The following is a 22,099-nucleotide window of genomic DNA, read 5'->3' as shown; positions in this document are numbered from 1 at the left end:
AGTGAGGCAAACAATTTTATATATATATAGATTCTACACCAAGTAAGATAATACCACACAGTTTTATAAAGCACACAAATCTCGACATTATATTATTATGATAAATGTGTATTAACAAAGAAGTTAATTTAGCTCAAATCTATACATTGTTGATCTACATTATTTTGTAATAAAATTTCTTATGAAACGTTAAGATATAAATTCAGTTTAACTTCTTTTCCAGATTCAAATAGAGCAAGATATATTCAGTTTTACTTCTTTACAGATTAAAAAAGAGCAAGTCTTGGATATAATCCAATGAAACATTAACATTTGGAAGAAAAAACCATTAGTATTGATTGGCCTCCGAATTTTAAACAATTAACATATAATTTTATGTCTTTAAGTTATGAAACATTAAGGTTTACAATAAACTATTTATAGCTTTTTAGCAAAAAAAAACCTATTTATAGCTTTTTAAATCTCAGTACTGATCCTAAATGCAATGCGTCGATTGAATTATAAGCCACGACTATAATTTATGTATAAACACTTGTCCAGTTTTGGTCCGTTTTGGTGGTTTGTTTTGATTTGATTTTTATTTTCTTTCATTTCATCAGTCAGTTTGTAAAATTAAAAAAAAAATGTAGGTACGAAGACCTTTAAAAAATATATATGTATATGTCAGCGCTATAACCAAATTGTATTTTATTATTAGACGTACAAACCTTTATTTATTTACCAAATGCCGACAAAACTTACAAGATTTTTTATAATGATAACATAGACCAATCTTAAAATCTACAAAAAAAAACTTTAATTTTGATTCGAGCAACCAGCTTTGGAGGTCATAACGTTTAATAAAATATCACGCTGGTACCAAAGCTATACACATGGGGTGTAACCGTGTAAGCGTGAATGCGTGATCGATCCTCGATGTATATATAAAGGAGGAAGAAGAAAAGAAAGCTAAATATTTTCCACTACTAGTTTTCGAGAGGTATATATAATCGTCCTAGTCCAACATGCAGAGAATCTAACGTTTCATCCTTGTTTGTTTTTGTTTTATAATACAAACAGATTAGTCCGAATATTAACAAGTTCATCAACACCAATAGAACATATGGAGACTCCACTTTCATCTATACCGCAACTAGTCCCAAACCTTACTTCAGCTACAATGGTTGATGGATCCCCACGTGCTGTTGCTCTTGATACGGAGCTACTTGCGTCCGTCCCAGACATTAAGCTTCGTCTTATGTGCAGCTTTGGCGGCCACATCATGCCTCGTCCACACGACATGGCCCTAACGTACTCCAGCGGCGAGACACGTCTAGTTGTTGTTGATCGACGCTCTTCACTAGCCTCGCTTCGATCTCGTCTCTCTACTATGCTTCTCAACGGCCGGTCCTTCACACTCAAGTACCAGCTCCCTAACGAAGATCTTGATTCTCTCGTAACCATCACTACCGATGAAGATCTTGAGAACATGATCGAGGAATACGACCGCGCGACGTCATCAGCAACGACGAGGGCAACGCATCGGATACGGTTGTTCCTTTTTGCTAACAAGCTTGAGACGGCTGCTACCATGGGATCTTTGCTTAACAGCGCAAAGTCGGAGACGTGGTTCGTTGATGCTTTGAACCAACCCGGTTTGCTTCCTCGTGGGTTGTCGGATTCTGCCGCTGTGAATAACACCTTGGTGAATCTTGATGAAGAGACCGATGTTCAAGAACTAGAAACTGATGTTGGTGGTGAGAACAACAAGCGAGGAGATTACATCACAAACAATGTGATGTCTCATCAGGAGATGCATATGAGTTCGATGCCTGATTCGCCTATGTTGGACACCACCGGTGGTTCTTCCTCTTCTTCTCCATCCACTGCCAACTTGCCACCGATCCACGTTAGAGTCAGCGAAGAACAGTTTACTCAGATGAGCTTTTCAAACGTGCATACTCAGAGGCCTTTGGAAGATGGCATTGGTTTGATGGAAAATCAGCCAATGATGGTGTATAACAATGCACCTATTGATAATGTTACTGCCGTAAGAAATTGTCAGGCTTCATCGGATGACGATCGATCAGATCCCAGTGTGATGGTTGGATACAAAAAGCCACCGTTGCCGATGCAGCCATTGTTGATCCCTCTCCGGGGTGCCGGCGGGTATGGCTTGACATCTCCTGATTCTATTGCAAGGTACTTTCATCTTCTACTGCCACTCTTTATTTACTCGGATATATTGTTTGATATGTATGTCTCTTGGTCTAGTGATGTACAAATATTTTGTGAAATGGGAGTCTCTTTTGTTGTATTAAATAGATAAATGTTATGGACTAGGCATCCAATTTTTTTTCATTCACATCCATTGTTTCAGCATGTTTTGAATTTTTTGTTCTCTTTGCTCTGTTTTTGCTTTATGATCTTCATATGGGTCTGAATTATAAGCGAACATTAGGCTAAGTAGCTAAAAAGATAGATGACTACTTTGAAAGTATGTTATAGAAACCAAAGGAGAAATTATTTTAAGACGTTCAATGCACAATAATGTTATTTCAAGTTATCTTTCAGTCTTTTACATGTTAGGTTTGTTATTCAAGTCTATTACTAAATACTAATTTTTCATGTTGTTATTGTTATTTTCCATGTAGTGATACTAGCATTTCTTCTGCTACTTCAGTTTCAAAGCCGTTGTACTACCAAGAACAAGCTCCAGCTATCCCAAAAGTCCCGATAACACAGCCTGAAACCACATTGGTCCAAACCAGTCACGGCATACCTCCGCATGAAACCACTCCAGTCCAAACCACACCACTCATCCTGTCTCAGTCAGGTACATACACAACTGTGGACCAACAACACCAACTCCCGGTTCAACAATCTATCTTACACCAAGGTGTTCAGTACATCCCTCATCCATCACAATGCATCCCGGTTTACTCTCACCAGCAGCAAAACTACCCGGTTTACGTAATGTCCGTTCCGCAGTCTCAACAATATGTCCCATCAAGAACTCCTCCGCTCTACCCAAACCCAAGACCTGAAGCCGGTCAAAACGTTTACCAAGCTGTTATATCGCAAAACCCTCAGGTTCATCAGATTCAGCAACAACAATTGCAACAGCCATTGCAACAGCCACACCATCAATACATGAGTTACTCTGGAGGTCCTGTGGAGACAATGTATTTCCACGCACAACGTCCTCCTGTTAGCAATGCTATTCCATTAGTTTCTCCGTACCAAAGCATGACACCTGCGGCAGCTGCAGCCGCTCTAGCTGATATGTCCAAGCAGATGACTCTTAATAACGACAAAGAACAACAAAATATGGCTGCGTCTCAACCGCTTTAAACACTAAATAGATGTTGCTTATCACGCATAATATAATAATGTCGAGTCACAACTCATTAGATATAAATAAGTAGGCTTTTGCTATATAGTCTTCTAAAGTGTTTTAATTACTGTTAGTGTATTTTTTTCTTGAAAAATAAAATTGTTTGGATGATTTCTATAGTAACTATATCTGTGTTGTAAGAATATGATAAATTGCTTGTTTAGATTAACAATAATATTTTTTTAAAAGTAGACGACTTACAATTAAGTAGTCATAGGTTAGTTTTGCAATTGAAAAAAAAACTTCAAGATTTAATTATACACAGACGACTTATAATTCAGTCGTCCACCAGACGACTTAATTGTAAGTCGTCCAGGATTTTTTTCCGAGATTCTGGTCAAACCTGGTAAATCCTGGACGACTTACATTTCAGTCGTCTCGTGGACGACTGAATTATAAGTCGTCTGTATATAATTAAATCTTGAAGTTTTTTTTTTCAATTGCAAAACTAACCTATGACGACTTAACTGTAAGTCGTCTACTTTTAAAAAAATATTATTATTTTAATTTTCACTAGACGAATGAAATGTAAGTCGTCCAAAAAGTCAAACTTCTGAAATAATCCAGTCAAATGCAAAACTAACCTCTGACGACTGAAATGTAAGTCGTCTAGCTTTTTTGGAGTTTTTTTTTTAACCAAACAATAGTAGACGACTTAACTTTCAGTCGTCCGAAATAACAGATTTCAAAGTCAATTGCAAAAATAACCTCTGCGTTGACCAGACGACGTATAGTTTAGTCGTCTAGACAACTTAGATTGAAGTCGTCCGCGTCTTCTCAGCTAGTTTTTAAGTCTTCTACGTTAGTTTTTGAATAACTTGTATTTTTAAGAGTGATAAGTAACTTCAAGATATGTAAAACTCATATTTACAAAATATGTTCTCTCCCTTAGTTTTACTAAATTTGACTAAGTTTTTCAACACAAACTTATAAAAAAATATGATATGCTTTGACTAGTTACTATTGTTTGTTTCCATCTCTTAAGTATTATTGTTATAGACAATAATGATGACTATTGTTATGAGTTGGAAGAAGGGTTAAATGCTTCTTAAAATGTTGTATCAATATGAAGCTACCAACATTCTTGTTTATTAAGATGAGAAAAAGGTCATTGGAGTTTATTATTGCATATGAGAGATCCAAAGATAAGAAAAAAGCTATTGAAGTCTATTATTTCATTGATTTTTAAATGTGTAAACACATTGTTAGCACATTTAATACATCTTGGAAAACATTATTACTGATTTTACAAAAAATTCACAACTAAAAGAGTAGACATGCAATTCACAAAACAGACCACAAACAAAACTATTATAGATCATTCCTCTACAAAGACAAGCTTGGATTCCACTTGAGTAGACAAGACCAGACGACTTTTAAGAAGTCCAGACGACTTCTAAGAAGTCCAGACGACTTCTAAGAAGTCCAGACGACTTCCAGGAAGTTTAGACGACTTTGTCAGAAGACTTTTAGGAAGTTCAGACGACTTCCAGACGACTTTACAGGAAGTCCAGACGACTTCCAGACGACTTCCAGATGACTTCCAGACGACTTCCAGACGACTAACAGGTAAGTCGTCCCAGAAGTCTTCCAGATCTGAAAAACCTGCATATTAAATCCAGATCTGAAAAACCTGCATATTCAAAAACGTTCAAATTGCTTAAAAACAGAAAAAATGAGTGGAAGATTAGATAAATCTATCTTTACAGAACACACAAAAATACATATCTAAAAATAATAGATCTACCTTTAAATTAGTGGAAGATGAGTATCATCTAATTAAAAACATGCAAAAAAGATAGATTAGTAAGAAAGACATGAGACAAAACTGAAAAATTCATATAAAGTTTGGTGTTTTCAAGTCAAAGAGATTAGAGTGGGTTTGGAGAGTTTTAGTTTGGAAAAAAAGTAAGAACTTTATACAACAAGAAGTTACCAAATGAAGAAAAATCAGACATAAGAACTTACCAAAACTCTCAGAAAAATCCAGACGACTTCCTGGAAGTCCAGACGACTTTGTCAGAAGACTTCCAAGAAGTCCAGACGACTTCCAGACGACTTCCAGACGACTAACAGGTAAGTCGTCCCAGAAGTCTTCCAGATCTGAAAAACCTGCATATCAAATCCAGATTTGAAAAACCTGCATATCCAAAAACGTTCAAATGACTTAAAAATAGAGAAAATGAGTGGAAGATTAGATAAATCTACATTTATAGAACACACAAAAATACATATATAAAATTAATAGATCTACCTTTAAATTAGTGGAAGATGAGTACCATTTGATTAAAAACCTGCAAAAGAGATAGATTAGTAAGAAATACATGAGACAAAACTGAAAAATTCATATAAAGTTTGGTGTTTTCAAGTCAAAGAGATTAGAGAGAGGTTGGAGAGTTTTAGAATGATGAACATTACATTTTTGTTGCAGCCATTTGAGAGGAGGAGAGAGAATGTGTAAATTTTTCTTTATATAGGGAGACAAAAAATCCAATTAGGTTAAATATTTTTGACTCAGACGACTTCCTGGACGACTTAAATTTCAGTCGTCTGGTGAAGAAATTAAAACAGACGACTTACATGTAAGTCGTCCAGAAGAGTTTAATATTTTTAGCGGGAAACTAAATATTTTTAGCGGGAAACTAAAATAGAAGACTTTCTAGACGACTTACAAGTAAGTCGTCTGGTTTAAATTATTTAAGCGGAAAAATAATTTTTTAAAAAAATTTTAGGCGGGAATATTTGGACGACTTACATGTAAGTCGTCTGTTTTAATTTCTTCACCAGACGACTGAAATGTAAGTCGTCCGAGTAAAATGATCCGTTTAGGTTAAAACGTACATTGGTAAAATTATAGGTTCGGTACGATGTGGACGACTGAAATATACGTCGTCCGAGTAAATTATTCAACAGACGACTGAAATATAAGTCGTCCACACCCTAAACATAACCCCTAAACTTAATTATCTAATTAAACACTTCATAAAACCAAATCAAACTTGAAAAGTGTTTACTATACACAGAAATAAACACATATAGGTGAAAACTAATTTTTGAAAAAAACATTTTAGTTTTCCAAAATCTAACCCTAACAATACATACAATACTACAACATATGTTTGCCAAACTCCTAAACCAAAGTATTTCATGATTCACTACTTCCACTCATCTATCTTCAAAACAAATCAATTTTATCATATCTTAATTTATATCACTTAAAACTGTTTATAATTACTTGATTTTTATTTTTCACGCATCAAAATATTTTTTTACAAGATTTATAAATTTTTTTTAAAATAAACTGGTACCAGACGACTTACACTTCAGTCGTCCAGACGACTTCCAACATCTCAGACGACTCAGACGATTTACTGGGGCTATATTCGTAAAAATGGCTTCTGTTTTTTTGTTTGGTCACAAGGGGCTGAGCTGTAATTTCACTAGGCTTTTAGGTTAGTTTTGCATTTGATTCAAGTTTGGGTATAGGTTTGGGATTAAAATCAAATTGTGGGTTAGTTTTGGCAAAAACCCCTTACATATAATCTTATATATACATTTTTTTGGTAACTACAAAACATGCTTACTTACCACATTCAGAAAATTAACTATACAGAGATGTTCCCATCTAGACCCAATGTACGTGGAAAGCTCTACTCTTTTCCAGTGGTTTGGATCTTGGAAGTCCATAAGCTGATTTTTTGTTTTGAGGTAGAATATCATGCATTAGAAAATATGAAATACTTGGGACTTTTTTCGGAACTGAGCTAAAAAATATAAGAAACCAACAAACTATGTGCCTTGGGCTATATATATACCCACGAAAATCAGCACAAAAATAATTTACAATGTAGAACTACTAAAAATGGCAAAAGAAGAAAGTAACTTTTTAAGAATGATGAAATCAGCAGAGAGTCTTCTCGGTCATCCAACACTTTTATCAGTTGAAAGCAATACAATCTCAAATACGACATATCTTCTACACTCTTTTTTGAATCAAACATTCCATTATATTGCCCCAAAGTTTAAATCTAAAAAGACTGAACCTCTTAGAGGCCTAAAAAAACGAACTACATCATCATGATCATCATATAAACTATAGTCGAAGCCACTTATGTTTTTCATATATTCATGCCAAGATCAATCAAATTGACAGATAGCTCCTGTGAGAAAATCAAATTGAGTGAACCTTTGAGGCCTATAAGCTGATTACGTTGGGTCTCTTTACAATTACTGGAGCAAGGGCTTAAAAGGGTCCAGTACTCCAGTGTCAAATCCGTAAATTAAACAAACATTTGAGTAAAGAAAAAAAAAATCACATTTTTGTAAGCACTACGAAAATTTACAGATAGAGAGAGAGCTCGACGACCTAAAACCCTAAATCTCGGATCCGCCATGAGAGGAGCTCTCTTCAGAAACGCCTCTCTCTGCGCTCGCAGACTTCTCCTTTCTCCTCGTATCACCACTCCTCAACCCTCCTCCTCCTCCTCCAATGCTCCCTTCCTCGCTCCGATCGCCATTCCGTTTTCCCCCAGATTATTCTCCTCCGAATCCGATTCCTCCGGCGAGAACCCACCTCCTCCGGAGTCTTCCTCTCCGATTGAATCCACCAACAAGAAAGATCTCGCTGTAGAAGACGTAGGCAACAAAGGTAAAGCAAAAAAATCGGAACTTTACTCTGTGTAGCTAAAGATCTTGATATTTGCTCTTTGTGTGGTTTCAGAGCTTAAGGCCCGTATAGAGAAGTACTTCAACGAAGGAAACGAAGACGCTTTGCCCGGAATCATCGAAGCTCTTCTCCAGAGAAGGCTTGTTGACAAGCACGCGGATACGGATGACGAAGTGATGGACGCTCTCCAGAACCAGCCTTTCAAAGACGATGTGAAAGACGAGGACTTTGAATCTGATTTCGAGGAAGCTCACTCTACTGACGACGAACTTGAGGATCTGTATAATTCCCCGGAGTATGTGAAGAAGAAGATGCAGAACAATGAGTTCTTTAACATGGACGAGAAGAAGTGGGATGTCATTGTTAGAGATGGGATTCGGCATGGGATTTTGAAGGATACTAAGGAGTGTGAAGAGATTCTTGAGGATATGCTTCACTGGGACAAGCTTCTTCCTGGTAATCCATGGATTCACAATCTTTAGACTTAGCATCTTACTTTTGAGGAATTCGATCTTCAGGGGCTAGGCTGATTGATAAACTAATGTGTGTCTTTAGACTTAGTTTCCTTAGCATCTTACATCTTTTGGCTGATTGCTAAACCAATGTGCGTCCTTACTAGAAATCACTCTCTAATGGGACTGAGCATTTGTTATTAACCTTTATATTTGCTAGAATCATAGTAGGAGAACCATCTTTATCGGACTCTTTGAAAGTAATATGATATTGAAGATTCGTGGCTTCTCGGTTCAGCAGGTTCTTTTTATAGAGCCTATTGGTGTGTTCATGTGATGTGATGCATATATAATTAACATTGGGTAAATCATCTGTGAAAAGTTTACCCATCTGTGAAAGGGGTTTAATGAGTATCTTGGTTTGTTCCTGTGATGTATCAGATGACTTGAAGAAGAAAGTTGAAGCAAAGTTTAATGAGCTCGGTGACATGTGTGAAAGGGGTGAAATCGAGCCAGAAGCAGCTTATGAGCTGTTTAAGGAATTCGAAGATGAGATGGTGATTCAGTATGGGGATCAAATGGAAGCTGCGGGACCTCCCAAGTTTGATGAAACGGATCCTTCCTATAGCAACACCAACTTGGATGACCCTCCTGGTGAAGGCCCAATCCTTAGGTGGCAGTCAAGGATTGTTTTTGCTCCTGGAGGCGATGCTTGGCATCCAAAGAACAGGAAAGTTAAACTGTCTGTTACAGTGAAAGAGCTCGGACTCTCAAAGCATCAGGCTCGTAGGCTAAGGGAGCTCGTGGGGAAAAGATATGATTCAGGGAAAGACGAGCTTACAATCACCAGCGAGAGGTATTGCAACTTTGAACCTTACTAAAAAGTCTTTTCGTTTCAAGACAAGAATGTTGTTATGTGATGAACTGTTGTGCAAACACACATGTCACAGGTTTGAACATCGAGAAGAAAACAGGAAAGACTGTCTGAGGACGCTTTACGGGTTGATAGAGGAAGCTGCGAAAGCTAACAAGATCGCCGAGGACATAAGAACTGCTTATGTGAAACAGAGGCTCCAAGCTAATCCAGCTTTTATGCAGAAACTACAAGCCAAGATCATGAGGTCTAAAGAATCAAATCCCATCAACGCATAGAAGAAAATTCTTCTTGGTTCGTGCTTTTGTTCTCGTTTCACTAAAGAATCCAGTTAACCATCAGTTGATCCGGATTCCGGATCCATAAAGAATTGATGGTAACTCCATATTTTAATTTTGGTTTTGATTCTCCTCTTGTCTGAAACTTGGTCGTGTACTTGTTGGGGCCTATTAGGACCATGAGACATTCAACGTTTCTTTATGGATTATGATATGAATCTACTCCCCTGGGTTTCAATATGGGATTTGGATTGGTTTACCCGGTTTAGAAACAAAAGTTTGATTTAGTAAAATTTCAACCTTCAAATCGAGATGCAATTGCTTTAGTAATACATTCACACAACCAATTCTTATATTTTTGAAAAAAAACAAGGAAAGAGCTTCTATACCAAAGCTGACAACAAAAATCACAATACAAAAGTAGTCCATGACGAAGACGAAAGAACTCTTAATCTCCACAACCACCACCGCAGCCAGCACCTCCCGCATCAGGGGTGTTGCCGGAATAGGCTAGGTCGCTGTCGCTGGATGCTCCGTCGGCACATGAGAGTAACAGAGCCGAGAGGACACAACAGCTGAATAGAGCCAAGAACACAACATGAAAAAGGTAACTAACATGGAGGTGTGTTGTTGTCGCCATGCTCATTATATCTTCTAAATGTCTCGCCATTTCTCTCTCAAGATGTTTTGATGTGGATGAGGTTTGAGTTGTTTAACGTGAACGGGGGTATTCATCCTACTTATTGTTGATATATTCGTACGTACGTAAGATCATTGACTTTTAATAAAATTATTCAGGTGACTATAAGGTTTCTTTGAATATGCCTTGTTTCAGTAATAAAATAAAGAAAGACTGCAACAGAAAAGACATTTTAGAAGATCATCATACATCCTAGTGTAGTCCAAAAGACGTTCAACAGAAATCATATCCGTGTAGGTACTACGCGGAAGCTAGAGGTAGTGACAAGACTTCAACCCCCTATTGTGATGTTGGTGGAAGAGGCCCAATGGTGACATTGCTGTTGTGAAGAAGTGTTGCAGTCAGATCTTCAATATAAGACTTAAGGTAACGTTTATACAACAGTAGGACCATCTTGTCTAATTTCTCAGTGTTTTTAAGAACAAGTTCCACGAATGCAGTGACATGCTTTGGTTGTACATACCAACAAGACGTATTCCAATTGAAACCATCTTTAGACGATTTCCAGCATTGATCCGGCTTCTAGGATTGTGATTTCAAGTATAGGTCAAGATGATGCTCCTGTACAAACATAAAATAAGTTAGTAAAACGGTTCCTGGATAGATTTGAACTGGATAATAGCTATAGAAAAAGAGGTTGTGGTAAATATACCAGTATGGCATTGCTGGAAGTCCTTCCACGTACTGTTAACTTCTCTAAATCAGGAGAGTTTTGTAACAGTCTTTCTATGCCAGGAATAACATACTGAGAGATCACTGTATCCAGAGTCAATGATTTGACCTTGAGCATCGGGAAATAAACACCACGAATCTCAGCAAGAGATAAAATCTAACAGAAAAACAAAGAAGATATAGTGAATATTGATTAGTATCAAGCTTATAAGAGCACCATTGGAATCCTTACCATTTTAATAATATATATATATATTTTTTTTTTGAATAGTTAAGGACTCTAATCATAAATGTAGGTCTAATGGTGTTATTCGATATGGAGTCTTTATGAATTTTTTTTTTTTTTTTTAGAACTATAGAAAACTCTAAAGAAAACTAATTATTCCATATAGAAAACGTTGACCGTGCAACCTACTGACTTTTAGGCATTAGAGAATGCTATTTATATAATTATGAACCCAAAAAATAACATGTGTACGTACCTCAATAAAGTTTCCACCAAACGTAAGCTTCTCTGCGTTTTGTACCTTCTCTAGCATCTCAAGCACTTTGACTTGGAGTTGGAGAAAATCAGGTTTGGTAAACTCGAAGAAAGGGTTATTAGTTTGGACATAGCAAATATCCAACTTAGCTTCGGTTAGAGAACCGACATCAACCAAAGTACATGATGTCAGAGAGTCTACCAATCTGTGACAATGGATATGTGGTGCCACAATCTGCCTTGGCCCCCGTTTCTTCAGGTTACGGTTTACTTCCAACGTTCTCAGACGTAGGGAATTCCTGAGATCAAGAAACTTTAGTTTCCTGCAGAGATACAATCTCAAGTATTCGAGATTCGGACAACCGGATAGAATCTTAGCCATGGAATCATCGGAGATACTACAACAAGTCAATGATAACTTCTGCAACGACACCCAAGAAGACCCATATCGGCACTCCATAACCATCTTATGAGCGAACTTAATGTTGAGCTGTTTGAAAGAGGAACTGTTGTAGAAGAAATCAGGAAGCTTATACTCTTCATAATACGGTCTACGAACATCAAGGGATAGATTCTCAACGTTGCGTGACATGGCGAACTTGATCCACGTGTCGATGTATGGTATGTTCTTTGTGATTGGTGATATTTAGGAGGTGAAAGCTCTTCATCTTGGGAGCTGTGTAACGAGCTAGGGTTTTGTTTATAGAATCTGCCGTCAGTGTGTTGGCCTTTAAGGAGAGAGAAGGTATCTCGCGCCATACGTGTCTCCATCGTTTTGACAAGAGGGATGTTTTGATGGCTAATTCGATAGGAACAAAGCAGAGTATGCGTTGGAGGATCACAACTGGTAGATTGCGGAACAAGTCTTCAGCTCCTTCTGTCATCATGTCGTCTGCGATATGCTGTATTCTTAGGGCAATGATTTTTTAGGTATATAAAAGCGTTACATGGCCTCCTCTTTATTAATGGGCTTCAGCTTCCAATTGATGAAAAAATAATCACAGTTTAGGGGAGTTGTTATATTACACGTGGTACATAAGAATGAAAGAAGAAATTTCCATTTGCTGGGATTTCTTGAGACTCAAGTAAGTCCGCTGGTTTGAAATTTCCACTTTCTGGGAGTTGTTATTTTTGTTTGAAATTTGCAGGGGAAGAAGGGGATTTGGATAAAGCTACCTCTTGGTTTATAGCTAATCTTGTTGAGTTTGCTGTTATTGTAAGAGATTTTTCTCGATAAACCTTTTCTTGTTCTGTTTTGTTTGTTGACTTTTGGTAATAGACTTGCTTTATGTGTGTTTCAATATTCAGGAAGGGTGGGTGTAGATATCATCAAGCAGAGCCTGTGTACTTGATGCTTGTCTCTTGGATCTCTAATACCCCTGATACTATCCCCGCCAATGCTTCCCACATTGTTGGTGTTGGTGCTCTTGTCCTCAACAAAACCACTAGAGAGGCACCCTAATTTTAGTGTCCAGCACATTACTTTGTCAATGATGTTCGTTCTATGAAGAAGAAAAAACATGAGTATGACTTAAACCGATATGAAATAACGCAATTCAATGAGCGTAGGTCCTCGTTGTCCAGGAAAAGAGCGGTTATTTCAGAGAGATAAAATGTCTGGAAGCTCCCTACTCGTGTTGTTCACGAGGTGATTTTACATCACTTCTTTATTGTTTTTCTGTCATCTTTATTGTCCCATTAGGATCTCTTGCTCCTTGTGTCTGATAGACAGTAACAAGTGAACCGAATTTCATGTTCATCAAACAAAAAGTGTTGCTCAACCTTAGCACCCAAAGAGAAACGTGATAAGATATGTAGCGGCTTAAATCTTTAGCTATAATTAAGTCCGGAATATGATATATAGTGTAGGACTGAATGTAGTAAGCTGATTAGAGAGCAACTAGTGAGCACTTGGCTTATAAAAGGTTGGTTGAAATAGAGTCTCTTACTAATCAAGTCTCTCTTATTTGTGATTTAGATAAGAACAGATGCATAAAAGTGTTTACAAAAATCTTCTTTTTTTTTTGACGAAAGGCTTGCTATTAAATAGTAGAAAAGTTACAAGGAAATGGCTCAGCCATAGAGTTCATGTTAAGAAGTTAAGTATACTGTAAATAAAAGCACCACATTTGTTTAAAAGCATAACATAAAAGAAGTCATAGGAAGATAAAGAACTTTTTGAATAATAAGTTCTCGTGAGATCGACGACCATATGGAGTAGTACCTCTTCCACGCCTTACAAAAATCTTGCGCCATAAACGTTCTTTTAACGATTTAGCTTTGTAAGCTAGGGAGTATAATCACTGGTCTATGTGGAAGTGGAAATGAAGTTCTGAATCTCGTTCTTTTTTTTTCTTGTACAGTTTATTGAACTGTCAGATAATGATTGCTTGTCAAACACTTAATAAAAATATCATCCCACGCTAAATCTAGCAAATATTGCATAACTGATTCACATCTAATGAGCTCCACTTATATATGCCCTGAAACTTTTGTAAGACAATCCAAACTCTTCTTCTATTGTGTTCTCAGTAGGCTCGACGTATACAATATTAAATAAAGTACACCAGTTATTAAAAGTATAATTTAAAATAGAAACGTTCAATAAAGGTCTCAAGACTTCAACCACTATGTCGACAAAAAAAAAAAAAAAAAAAAGACTTCAACCACTATGATTCACCACTGTTCTGATACCATCAACTTGGTGGCGCAGAGCACAACATTGACATTTTTGTTGTGAGGAAATGTTGGAACCACCACGTCTTCAATTTCAAACTGAAGGAAACGTTCATCCAACAGTACGAGCATCTTGTCTAGTTTCTTTGTATGTTTAAGCATAAGTTCCACAAATGAAGCCACATGCTCAGATGTTAAATCCACACCACGGTTGTTCAAAGAGGTTGATCTCCAGCATGTATTTAGATTAAAGCCTTGTGATTTCAAGTATTGGTCAAGATACTTCCCCTGCGAAAACATAAATTCGACACAAAAACAGTTCTTGGATATATTTGGACACGATAATAGCTAGAAAAGAGGTTGGTGCATGATGAGAATATACGTACCGGCATGCTGTTGAAATCCCTTGAAAGTGCTGTTAGCGTCTCTAAATCAGGTGAGTTTTGTAACAGTCTTTCTATACCAGGAATAACATACTGACAGATATCTGTATCAAGAGTCAATGTTTTGACCTTGAGCATCGGGAAAGAAACACCACGAATCTCAGCAAGAGATAAAATCTAATAGAAAGAATAAAAAGATAGTTAGTAACGAGCTAATGACATAGACTTTTGTAAACGTTCTTAATCAAACATATAGAAAATCAACTTCTAATGAATACTGATCGCGAAACAACTGCTTGTTAGGCATTAGAGAAGAAAATAATATGAGCCAAAAAACTAATTATATACCTGAATAAAGTTTCCACCAAAAGTAAGCTTCTCTACGTTTTGTATCTTTTCTAGCATCTTTAGCACCATGGTTTGAAGAAAATCAGCCTTTAAGTTAGGGTTCACCGAGACATAACAAATGTCCAGTTTAGCTTCGGTTAAAGAAGCGACATCGACAAAAGTGCATGATAACTGAGAGTTTAACAATCTGAGAGAATGGATGTGTGGTGCCACAATCTGCGTTGGTCCTGGTACCGACATGTCACGTCTTATTTGTAATGTTCTCAGACGTAGTGATTTGCGGAGATCAAGAACCTTTAGTTCACTGCAGTGACACAATGTTAAGTATTCTAGAATCGGACAACCGGTTAGAATCTTTGCTAAGGATTCATCAGAGAGAGTACAACCACTTAAGGATAACTTCCGTAAGAATTTCCAAGACACGGTGCATTCGGGAACAATCGTATGAAAAAAGATTAACTTAATGTTGAGTTGCCTGAAAGAAGAACTGTTGTAGAAGAAATCTGGAAGCTTATACGGATAACTATTAGCCCAGAAATCCAGGGAAAGATTCTCAACGTTGTGTGACATGGCGCACTTGATCCACCGGTTGATGTGTGGAGTGTATTTACTCCTATAGGTTTTGAGGTGAAAACTCTTCGTCTTCGGAGCTGTGTAGTGACTTAGGGTTTTGTTTACCGAAGCGGCAGTCAGTATAGTGGCATCTAAGGAAAGAGAAGGTATCTCGCACCATACATGCTTCCATCGTCTAGACAAGAGGGATGTTGTGATGGCCAATTTGATCCGAATAAAGCAGAGTATGTGTTGGAGGATCTCATCTGGTAAATTGCTAATCAAGTCTACAGCTGCTTTGATCCTTCTGTCGTCGGCCATCTTCCCTTGCGACATATATTCTTAGGGTAAAGATTAAATAGATAAAAAATTATATAATCTCATTCTAACCTCGTATTATCTCACAGATTTTATATTAATATTGTAATGTAGTTTCATTAAATAGATAAAAAAATTAAAAGAACTGTTTTTTTCTCTAAAATAATTTAGGAAGATCTTACTAATATTGTTTGATATCTTCTTGAATTTGACTTATATGCTTAATTAGAAAAACATTACTGAATATGTATACTATCTTTCTAAAATTTAGAAAGATATCGATAAATATCTATAATATCTTCAAAAAGTTTGTTAAGTTTTTTATAAATGTGTACTAATCTATCTATACTAATAAAAGGGACCTTTTGAAGCTCCATAGAGCATCCACATCAGTAAAAAAAACTTCTCCCGAAAAATGACACGTGGCATAAAATGTAGTTTTACATTTTAATATTACTAATTTTCAAAAATTATAAATAATATGTAAACATACAGCATAAAAAAATGGAAAAACTACATTAAACATATGTAAGATTAAAATGTTTCACTTGAAAAAAAGACGGCTTATCTCCATAATGTAAATTACCGTTTTATAAAAAAAAACAAAAAACATTATATATAATTTCGAAAAATAATAAATATATGTAAACATACAACATAAAAAATCGTTTGATTTTTTTTAAAACATTATATGATTTGATCAGATTCAATGTCTATTATTTTAAAATAAATTATTTTAAATTAGATGAGAACAAAACTTTTATATCAAGTTTAGATCTGTGGTCGAACCAGTAAACATGATGACTTGTACATAAACTGGTTTAGATTAATGAAAACTCATTAATTTAAAGCATGTAAACTTCGAAAAAATTCGCAATCAAGTGTGACCCGACATTTCGTTGACCTGGTAGAAAAAAATAAATAATCTTCAATAATATTTTGAGAGATGAATGAAACTTCTAATATATTTTTAAATTTATGATTTTTTATTTACTTAAGTGTTTAAAATTTATATTTAATTAGTTGTTTTATATGAAATATTTGGTTTGATATAAATATAGGATATTTTGCAATTCTAGTAAGATTATATATAAATTGTATAAAAGTCAGTTAATATTTTATATACATTTTATATACATTATTTAAATTTCATCATCAACTTTCATTAATAATAATTGGGTTTACATGATATGAATTTGTAGCTGGTAAAATAGGTTAGCACTTATCAATAATGCATTCTTTTAGAATATTACTGAATCTATATGTAAAAAAGAATGACTATATATTCATGTAAGTTTGTATAAAAAGAATATTTCAGATGTTATAAATCGTGCTCAGACACTTGTCTACAAACTTATACAAACTTATTCATGGGAATTGAATTGAATTGCTTTTCATAGACTGAAATGTATTCTTACAAATTTAAATTAATCTAATCCATCATTTTATAGTTAATATTCATACTAACTATTTCATGATCAAACTATTACAGTTAATAACCATTCAAGCATTTATCCCGAAACACTTCCTTCCACGCCGAATCAGGTATTGGTTCATGTTGGTTTAGTATTGTTTTTGGTTTATTAACACGTTTAGGATGGTCCTATTGTAAATATAATTTAAGTTAGTTTAGCATATATTATGCTTAAAATAACTTAAATTAAATATTAGTAATATTATGCTTAAAATATAATTTTAAAGAGTTTTCAAATATAGTTTATATAACATTATAGGTGATGAATTTAATTATTAAATTTGTTTATTACTTAAAACTAAGTTATTTTAAAAACATACTGAGTTATAAATATCAATGATGGATTGGTGAGTATAACATGAAGACAAAAATATAAATATTTTATTTTCAAGATAAGAAATTCAGTTTTTACTCAGTTACTCAATATATAATATCTTAAATTATTTTTTAAAAAATATACATAATTTATATATATAGATTAATTTTCCAAACTTAAACTATTATATTATATATGAATAATGTTTTTAAATAAAAATAATTTCTGATTTAAAAAATAAAATAAAAAACAACAAATGGTTATTTTCAAATAATGGATATAATTTACATTATACTATCATTTAACAAGTATTAGATACGTTTTGATATATCATTATTTTTTATTTCCAGAAAACAATTAATTGTTAAACATCAATATCATCTAGGTTAAGTATACGGACAACACAAATTCAAACATCACAAAAAATATTTACATAAACATTATAATACAATAATTTAATCAAAAAATACAATTAAAAAAGAATAGTTATATACTTAATATCTGAAAATCAAAGATATTTTTGCTAAAATTGTACTTACCTGGCCAAGGAGATCGACCATCTTTTTACGGATCGATTGATTGTTGAGCATGTGGTCGATCCGAAAATACTCAACAGTTTAATTTAATATCTAAAACATTTTTGTTAACACTCAACAGATAGTTTTGCTAAATATGATAACTAGATAGCCAACAAAATTACAAAAAATATTTAAATAGTAAAAAATATGTTAATTTAACGTATTAAAATTTAAAAATAAATTTTAATTATGACATGCATCTTAACATTTATATAAATATATATCATAACCTAAATATAAATAATTTAACAACTTAAATTAGAAAAAAAATAAAAATGCCCGGGCGTAGGCCGGGTTAATCCCTAGCTGAAAATTCAAAGAGAAATTATATCAAAGTCTCGAGTAATTAGCTAATGTAATTAGTCCACTAAAGCGGAGAAGAAAATTCAATTACGACAAATCGTCGTTTAAAGTGAGTGTGACAGTGAGTGAGAGACAACATAGTCATGTGAATTAATCATCAGTTACAGTCAGAACCCACGAAAACGGACATAAGTTGGTCCCACACAGTAAAGACCAGACTCTCCTACCGTCGATTCTCAGTCGTTCTTTTATTTATCTTCACATTGCTACTTCTTCTCCTAAGCAGAAAACAATGGTGACCAAAAACTCTGTTGAATTCGATCCGTATATCGAACGAAAGGCTTTCGATGAGACGCAAGAAGGAGTCAAAGGGCTTGTCGATGCCAAAATCACCCAAGTCCCACGTATCTTCCACATCCCACAAGATTCCTTGACCGACAAGAAACCCTCTGTTTCAGACCTAGAGATCCCTATCATCGACTTTGCAAGCGTTCACGTGGACCCATCGTCACGTGAAGCCGTCGTGGAGAAGGTCAAACACGCGGCGGAGAAGTGGGGATTCTTCCAGGTGATCAATCATGGTATTCCTTTGAACGTTCTTAAAGAGATTGAAGATGGAGTTCGTAGGTTTCACGAGGAAGATCCTGAGGTCAAGAAACGATATTTCTCGCGTGATTTCAACAAGAAAAATTCGTGTACAATAGTAACTTCGATCTATACAGTGCTTCTCCATCTGTAAATTGGAGAGATGCTTTCTCTTGTTACATGGCTCCAGATCCTCCACCTCCTGAGGATCTCCCAGTGGCTTGCAGGTAAGGAAAACAGACTAATACTTCCTTTGTTTCCCTTTTAATTGGAAATTATTGAAGTTTCAATCGATTAAATACTTAAATCTTGTTGGTCAATACATACTTAAATTCAATTGCTTATACACACTTGTACTAATCCTTACTAATAAAAGGGACCTTTTGAAGCTCCATAGAGCGTCCACATCAGCGAAAAAAATTCTCCCGAAAGATGACACATGGCATAAAATATAGTTTTACATTTTAATATTACTAGTTTTCAAAAATTATAAATAATATGAAACATACAACATAAAAAATAGAAAAACTACATTGAACATATGTAAAATTACCATTTTTCACTTTAAAAAAAGACGGCTTAATCCTTACTAATAAAAGGGACCTTTTGAAGCTCCATAGAGCGTCCACATCAGCGAAAAAAATTCTCCCGAAAGATGACACGTGGCATAAAATATAGTTTTACATTTTAATATTACTAGTTTTCAAAAATTATAAATAATATGAAACATACAACATAAAAAATAGAAAAACTACATTGAACATATGTAAAATTACCATTTTTCACTTTAAAAAAAAGACGGCTTAATTCCATAATGTAATATTACCAATAAAAGGGACCTTTTGAGGCTCCATAGAGCGTCCATATCAGCGAAAAAAAATTCTCCCGAAAGATGACACGTGGCATAAAATATAGTTTTACATTTTCATATTACTAATTTTCAAAAATTATAAATAATATGAAACATACAACATAAAAAATAGAAAAACTACATTGAACATATGTAAAATTACCATTTTTCATTTTAAAAAAAAGACGGCTTAATTCCATAATGTAATACTACCGTTTTATAAAAAAAACAAAAAACATTATATATAATTTCGAAAATAATAAATATATGTAAACATACAACATAAAAAATAGAAATACTACATTAAATATAGAGTAATTGGCGTAGATACACCCATAAACTCATGTAATTTGCTATATAACCTTGAGGCTCCATAGAGCGTCCACATAAGCAAAAAAAACTTCTTCCGAAAGATGACACGTGGCATAAAATATAGTTTTACATTTTAATATTACTAATTTTCGAAAATTATAAATAATATTTAAACATACAGCATAAAAAATTAAAAAACTACATTAAACATAGGTAAGATTACCATTTTTCACTTGAAAAAAAAGACGGCTTATCTCCATAATGTAACATTACCGTTTTATAAAAAACGTCAAAAATACTAATAAAAGGGACCTTTTGAAGCTCCATAGAGCGTCCACATCAGCGAAAAAAATTCTCCCGAAAGATGACACGTGGCATAAAATATAGTTTTACATTTTAATATTACTAGTTTTCAAAAATTATAAATAATATGAAACATACAACATAAAAAATAGAAAAACTACATTGAACATATGTAAAATTACCATTTTTCACTTTAAAAAAAAGACGGCTTAATTCCATAATGTAATATTACCAATAAAAGGGACCTTTTGAGGCTCCATAGAGCGTCCATATCAGCGAAAAAAAATTCTCCCGAAAGATGACACGTGGCATAAAATATAGTTTTACATTTTAATATTACTAATTTTCAAAAATTATAAATAATATGAAACATACAACATAAAAAATAGAAAAACTACATTGAACATATGTAAAATTACCATTTTTCACTTTAAAAAAAAGACGGCTTAATTCCATAATGTAATACTACCGTTTTATAAAAAAAACAAAAAACATTATATATAATTTCGAAAATAATAAATATATGTAAACATACAACATAAAAAATAGAAATACTACATTAAATATAGAGTAATTGGCGTAGATACACCCATAAACTCATGTAATTTGCTATATAACCTTGAGGTTCCATAGAGCGTCCACATAAGCAAAAAAAACTTCTTCCGAAAGATGACACGTGGCATAAAATATAGTTTTACATTTTAATATTACTAATTTTCGAAAATTATAAATAATATTTAAACATACAGCATAAAAAATTAAAAAACTACATTAAACATAGGTAAGATTACCATTTTTCACTTGAAAAAAAGACGGCTTATCTCCATAATGTAACATTACCGTTTTATAAAAAACGTCAAAAAACATTATATATAATATGTAAACATACAACATAAAAAATGGAAAAACAACATTAAACATATGTAAGATTACCATTTTTTCACAAAAAAAACCGGTATATCTCCATAATGTAACATTACCATTTTATAAAAAAAGAAAAAAAACATAAATATGACTATTTGACAATTTGTCCAGTTCTTCTATTAAACATTGCCGTTTTACATTAAAAATGGAAAAATACATTAAAATTTAAACATATATCTTAAAATATAAAATATAGATATTAACAAAATATAAAATATAAGAAAGAGAAATACAAAATATATAGAAAAATAAATAATAAGTAAATATTATAAATATATAAATATATGAATTATATATACAATAATAAGTAAATGCACAGTTTTCAAAAAAATGGAAAGAGTACATTAAATAAAATGGACATCTATCTTAAAATGGTAGTAAATTATGTAAAAATGAAAATACCACATTAAACAAAAAAAATATAGTTTTACATCAAGAAAGTCTCTATAAAACTCATTATTCTATCAACATCAACCTCACACTATCAAAAAAACTTCATAGCACTCGAGCAAAAAAATGGTCTCACCATCAAATCTTGCCGTCCCAAAAACCTTTAATGACCTTGAAGGAGATTTTTTATAACAACAAACTTTTTGTTAGGTGGATTCATTGTTGGAAAACCCGCAACTTCCAAAAGCCAAACTTATTCATGGGAATTGAATTGCTTTTCTTAAACTC

At 34.0% G+C, this 22,099-nt stretch overlaps 6 protein-coding genes across 8 annotated transcripts; 3 read left to right on the top strand and 3 right to left on the bottom strand.

The window, feature by feature from the left end:
* Positions 1 to 1,052: 1,052 nt before the first annotated feature.
* LOC103869592 lies at positions 1,053 to 3,718 on the top strand. Its single transcript, XM_009147670.3, has 2 exons — positions 1,053 to 2,181; positions 2,634 to 3,718. The coding sequence occupies exons 1-2, from the start codon at positions 1,103 to 1,105 to the stop codon at positions 3,331 to 3,333; spliced, it is 1,779 nt and encodes a 592-aa protein (XP_009145918.1). The 5' UTR covers positions 1,053 to 1,102; the 3' UTR covers positions 3,334 to 3,718.
* A 3,945-nt stretch (positions 3,719 to 7,663) lies between these two features.
* On the top strand, positions 7,664 to 9,891 carry LOC103869591. Its single transcript, XM_009147669.3, has 4 exons — positions 7,664 to 8,024; positions 8,097 to 8,498; positions 8,936 to 9,350; positions 9,445 to 9,891. Exons 1-4 carry the CDS (start codon positions 7,769 to 7,771, stop codon positions 9,644 to 9,646), a joined length of 1,275 nt encoding a protein of 424 aa, XP_009145917.1. The 5' UTR covers positions 7,664 to 7,768; the 3' UTR covers positions 9,647 to 9,891.
* Positions 9,660 to 10,391, bottom strand: LOC103869590. Its single transcript, XM_009147668.3, has 2 exons — positions 9,968 to 10,391; positions 9,660 to 9,928 (listed from the first exon to the last, which is right to left on the bottom strand). The coding sequence occupies exon 1, from the start codon at positions 10,314 to 10,316 to the stop codon at positions 10,095 to 10,097; it is 222 nt and encodes a 73-aa protein (XP_009145916.1). The 5' UTR covers positions 10,317 to 10,391; the 3' UTR covers positions 9,660 to 9,928; positions 9,968 to 10,094.
* Positions 10,392 to 10,420: 29 nt separating this feature from the next.
* Positions 10,421 to 17,323, bottom strand: LOC103869589 (putative F-box/LRR-repeat protein At3g18150). Of its 3 annotated transcripts, none has more exons than XR_004458031.1 (4): positions 14,907 to 17,323; positions 14,562 to 14,735; positions 10,999 to 14,463; positions 10,421 to 10,907 (listed from the first exon to the last, which is right to left on the bottom strand). XR_004458031.1 is itself a non-coding variant. In XM_009147667.3 (4 exons), the coding sequence occupies exons 1-3, from the start codon at positions 15,792 to 15,794 to the stop codon at positions 14,176 to 14,178; spliced, it is 1,350 nt and encodes a 449-aa protein (XP_009145915.1). In that variant the 5' UTR covers positions 15,795 to 17,323; the 3' UTR covers positions 12,693 to 14,131; positions 14,173 to 14,175. The 3 variants fall into 3 exon arrangements, 1 of the variants encoding a protein (XP_009145915.1); XR_004458030.1 differs by having other exon boundaries at positions 10,421 to 11,175; positions 11,501 to 14,463; XM_009147667.3 differs by lacking the exon at positions 10,421 to 10,907 and having other exon boundaries at positions 12,693 to 14,131; positions 14,173 to 14,463.
* On the bottom strand, positions 10,869 to 12,091 carry LOC103869800 (putative F-box/LRR-repeat protein At3g18150). The gene is made up of 3 exons (XM_009147873.3): positions 11,501 to 12,091; positions 10,999 to 11,175; positions 10,869 to 10,907 (listed from the first exon to the last, which is right to left on the bottom strand). The coding sequence occupies exons 1-3, from the start codon at positions 12,089 to 12,091 to the stop codon at positions 10,869 to 10,871; spliced, it is 807 nt and encodes a 268-aa protein (XP_009146121.1).
* A 1,133-nt stretch (positions 17,324 to 18,456) lies between the features above and the next one.
* Positions 18,457 to 19,286, top strand: LOC103869588 (1-aminocyclopropane-1-carboxylate oxidase homolog 12). The gene is given in 2 exon segments (XM_009147666.3): positions 18,457 to 19,121; positions 19,124 to 19,286. Coding segments are annotated over 2 exon segments (522 nt in total). The 5' UTR covers positions 18,457 to 18,739; the 3' UTR covers positions 19,264 to 19,286.
* Positions 19,287 to 22,099: the final 2,813 nt, after the last annotated feature.

The sequence above is a fragment of the Brassica rapa genome, chromosome A05 (genome assembly GCF_000309985.2).
Source record: "Brassica rapa cultivar Chiifu-401-42 chromosome A05, CAAS_Brap_v3.01, whole genome shotgun sequence".
NCBI lineage: Eukaryota > Viridiplantae > Streptophyta > Magnoliopsida > Brassicales > Brassicaceae > Brassica > Brassica rapa.
Note: the sequence above shows the minus strand (reverse complement) of the source record. Positions and strands in the feature narration are given on the sequence as shown.

Bases quoted from the DNA above. Each gene is read 5' to 3' on its own strand.
- LOC103869589 (XM_009147667.3), bottom strand. From the start codon at position 15,794: ATGTCGCAAGGGAAGATGGCCGACGACAGAAGGATCAAAGCAGCTGTA. The intron at 14,736-14,906 runs GTATATAATTAG...TCTTTCTATTAG, and splicing joins TTGGTGGAAACTTTATTCAG to ATTTTATCTCTTGCTGAGAT. The intron at 14,464-14,561 runs GTACGTATATTC...ATGTTTTCGCAG, and splicing joins GGGATTTCAACAGCATGCCG to GGGAAGTATCTTGACCAATA.
- LOC103869591 (XM_009147669.3), top strand. From the start codon at position 7,769: ATGAGAGGAGCTCTCTTCAGAAACGCCTCTCTCTGCGCTCGCAGACTT. The intron at 8,025-8,096 runs GTAAAGCAAAAA...GTGTGGTTTCAG, and splicing joins AGAAGACGTAGGCAACAAAG to AGCTTAAGGCCCGTATAGAG. The intron at 9,351-9,444 runs GTATTGCAACTT...CACATGTCACAG, and splicing joins CTTACAATCACCAGCGAGAG to GTTTGAACATCGAGAAGAAA.
- LOC103869592 (XM_009147670.3), top strand. From the start codon at position 1,103: ATGGAGACTCCACTTTCATCTATACCGCAACTAGTCCCAAACCTTACT. The intron at 2,182-2,633 runs GTACTTTCATCT...TTTTCCATGTAG, and splicing joins TCTCCTGATTCTATTGCAAG to TGATACTAGCATTTCTTCTG.
- LOC103869800 (XM_009147873.3), bottom strand. From the start codon at position 12,091: ATGTCACGCAACGTTGAGAATCTATCCCTTGATGTTCGTAGACCGTAT. The intron at 11,176-11,500 runs GTACGTACACAT...TTTTTCTGTTAG, and splicing joins TTGGTGGAAACTTTATTGAG to ATTTTATCTCTTGCTGAGAT. The intron at 10,908-10,998 runs GTATATTTACCA...ATGTTTGTACAG, and splicing joins CTTCCAGCAATGCCATACTG to GAGCATCATCTTGACCTATA.
- LOC103869590 (XM_009147668.3), bottom strand. From the start codon at position 10,316: ATGGCGAGACATTTAGAAGATATAATGAGCATGGCGACAACAACACAC.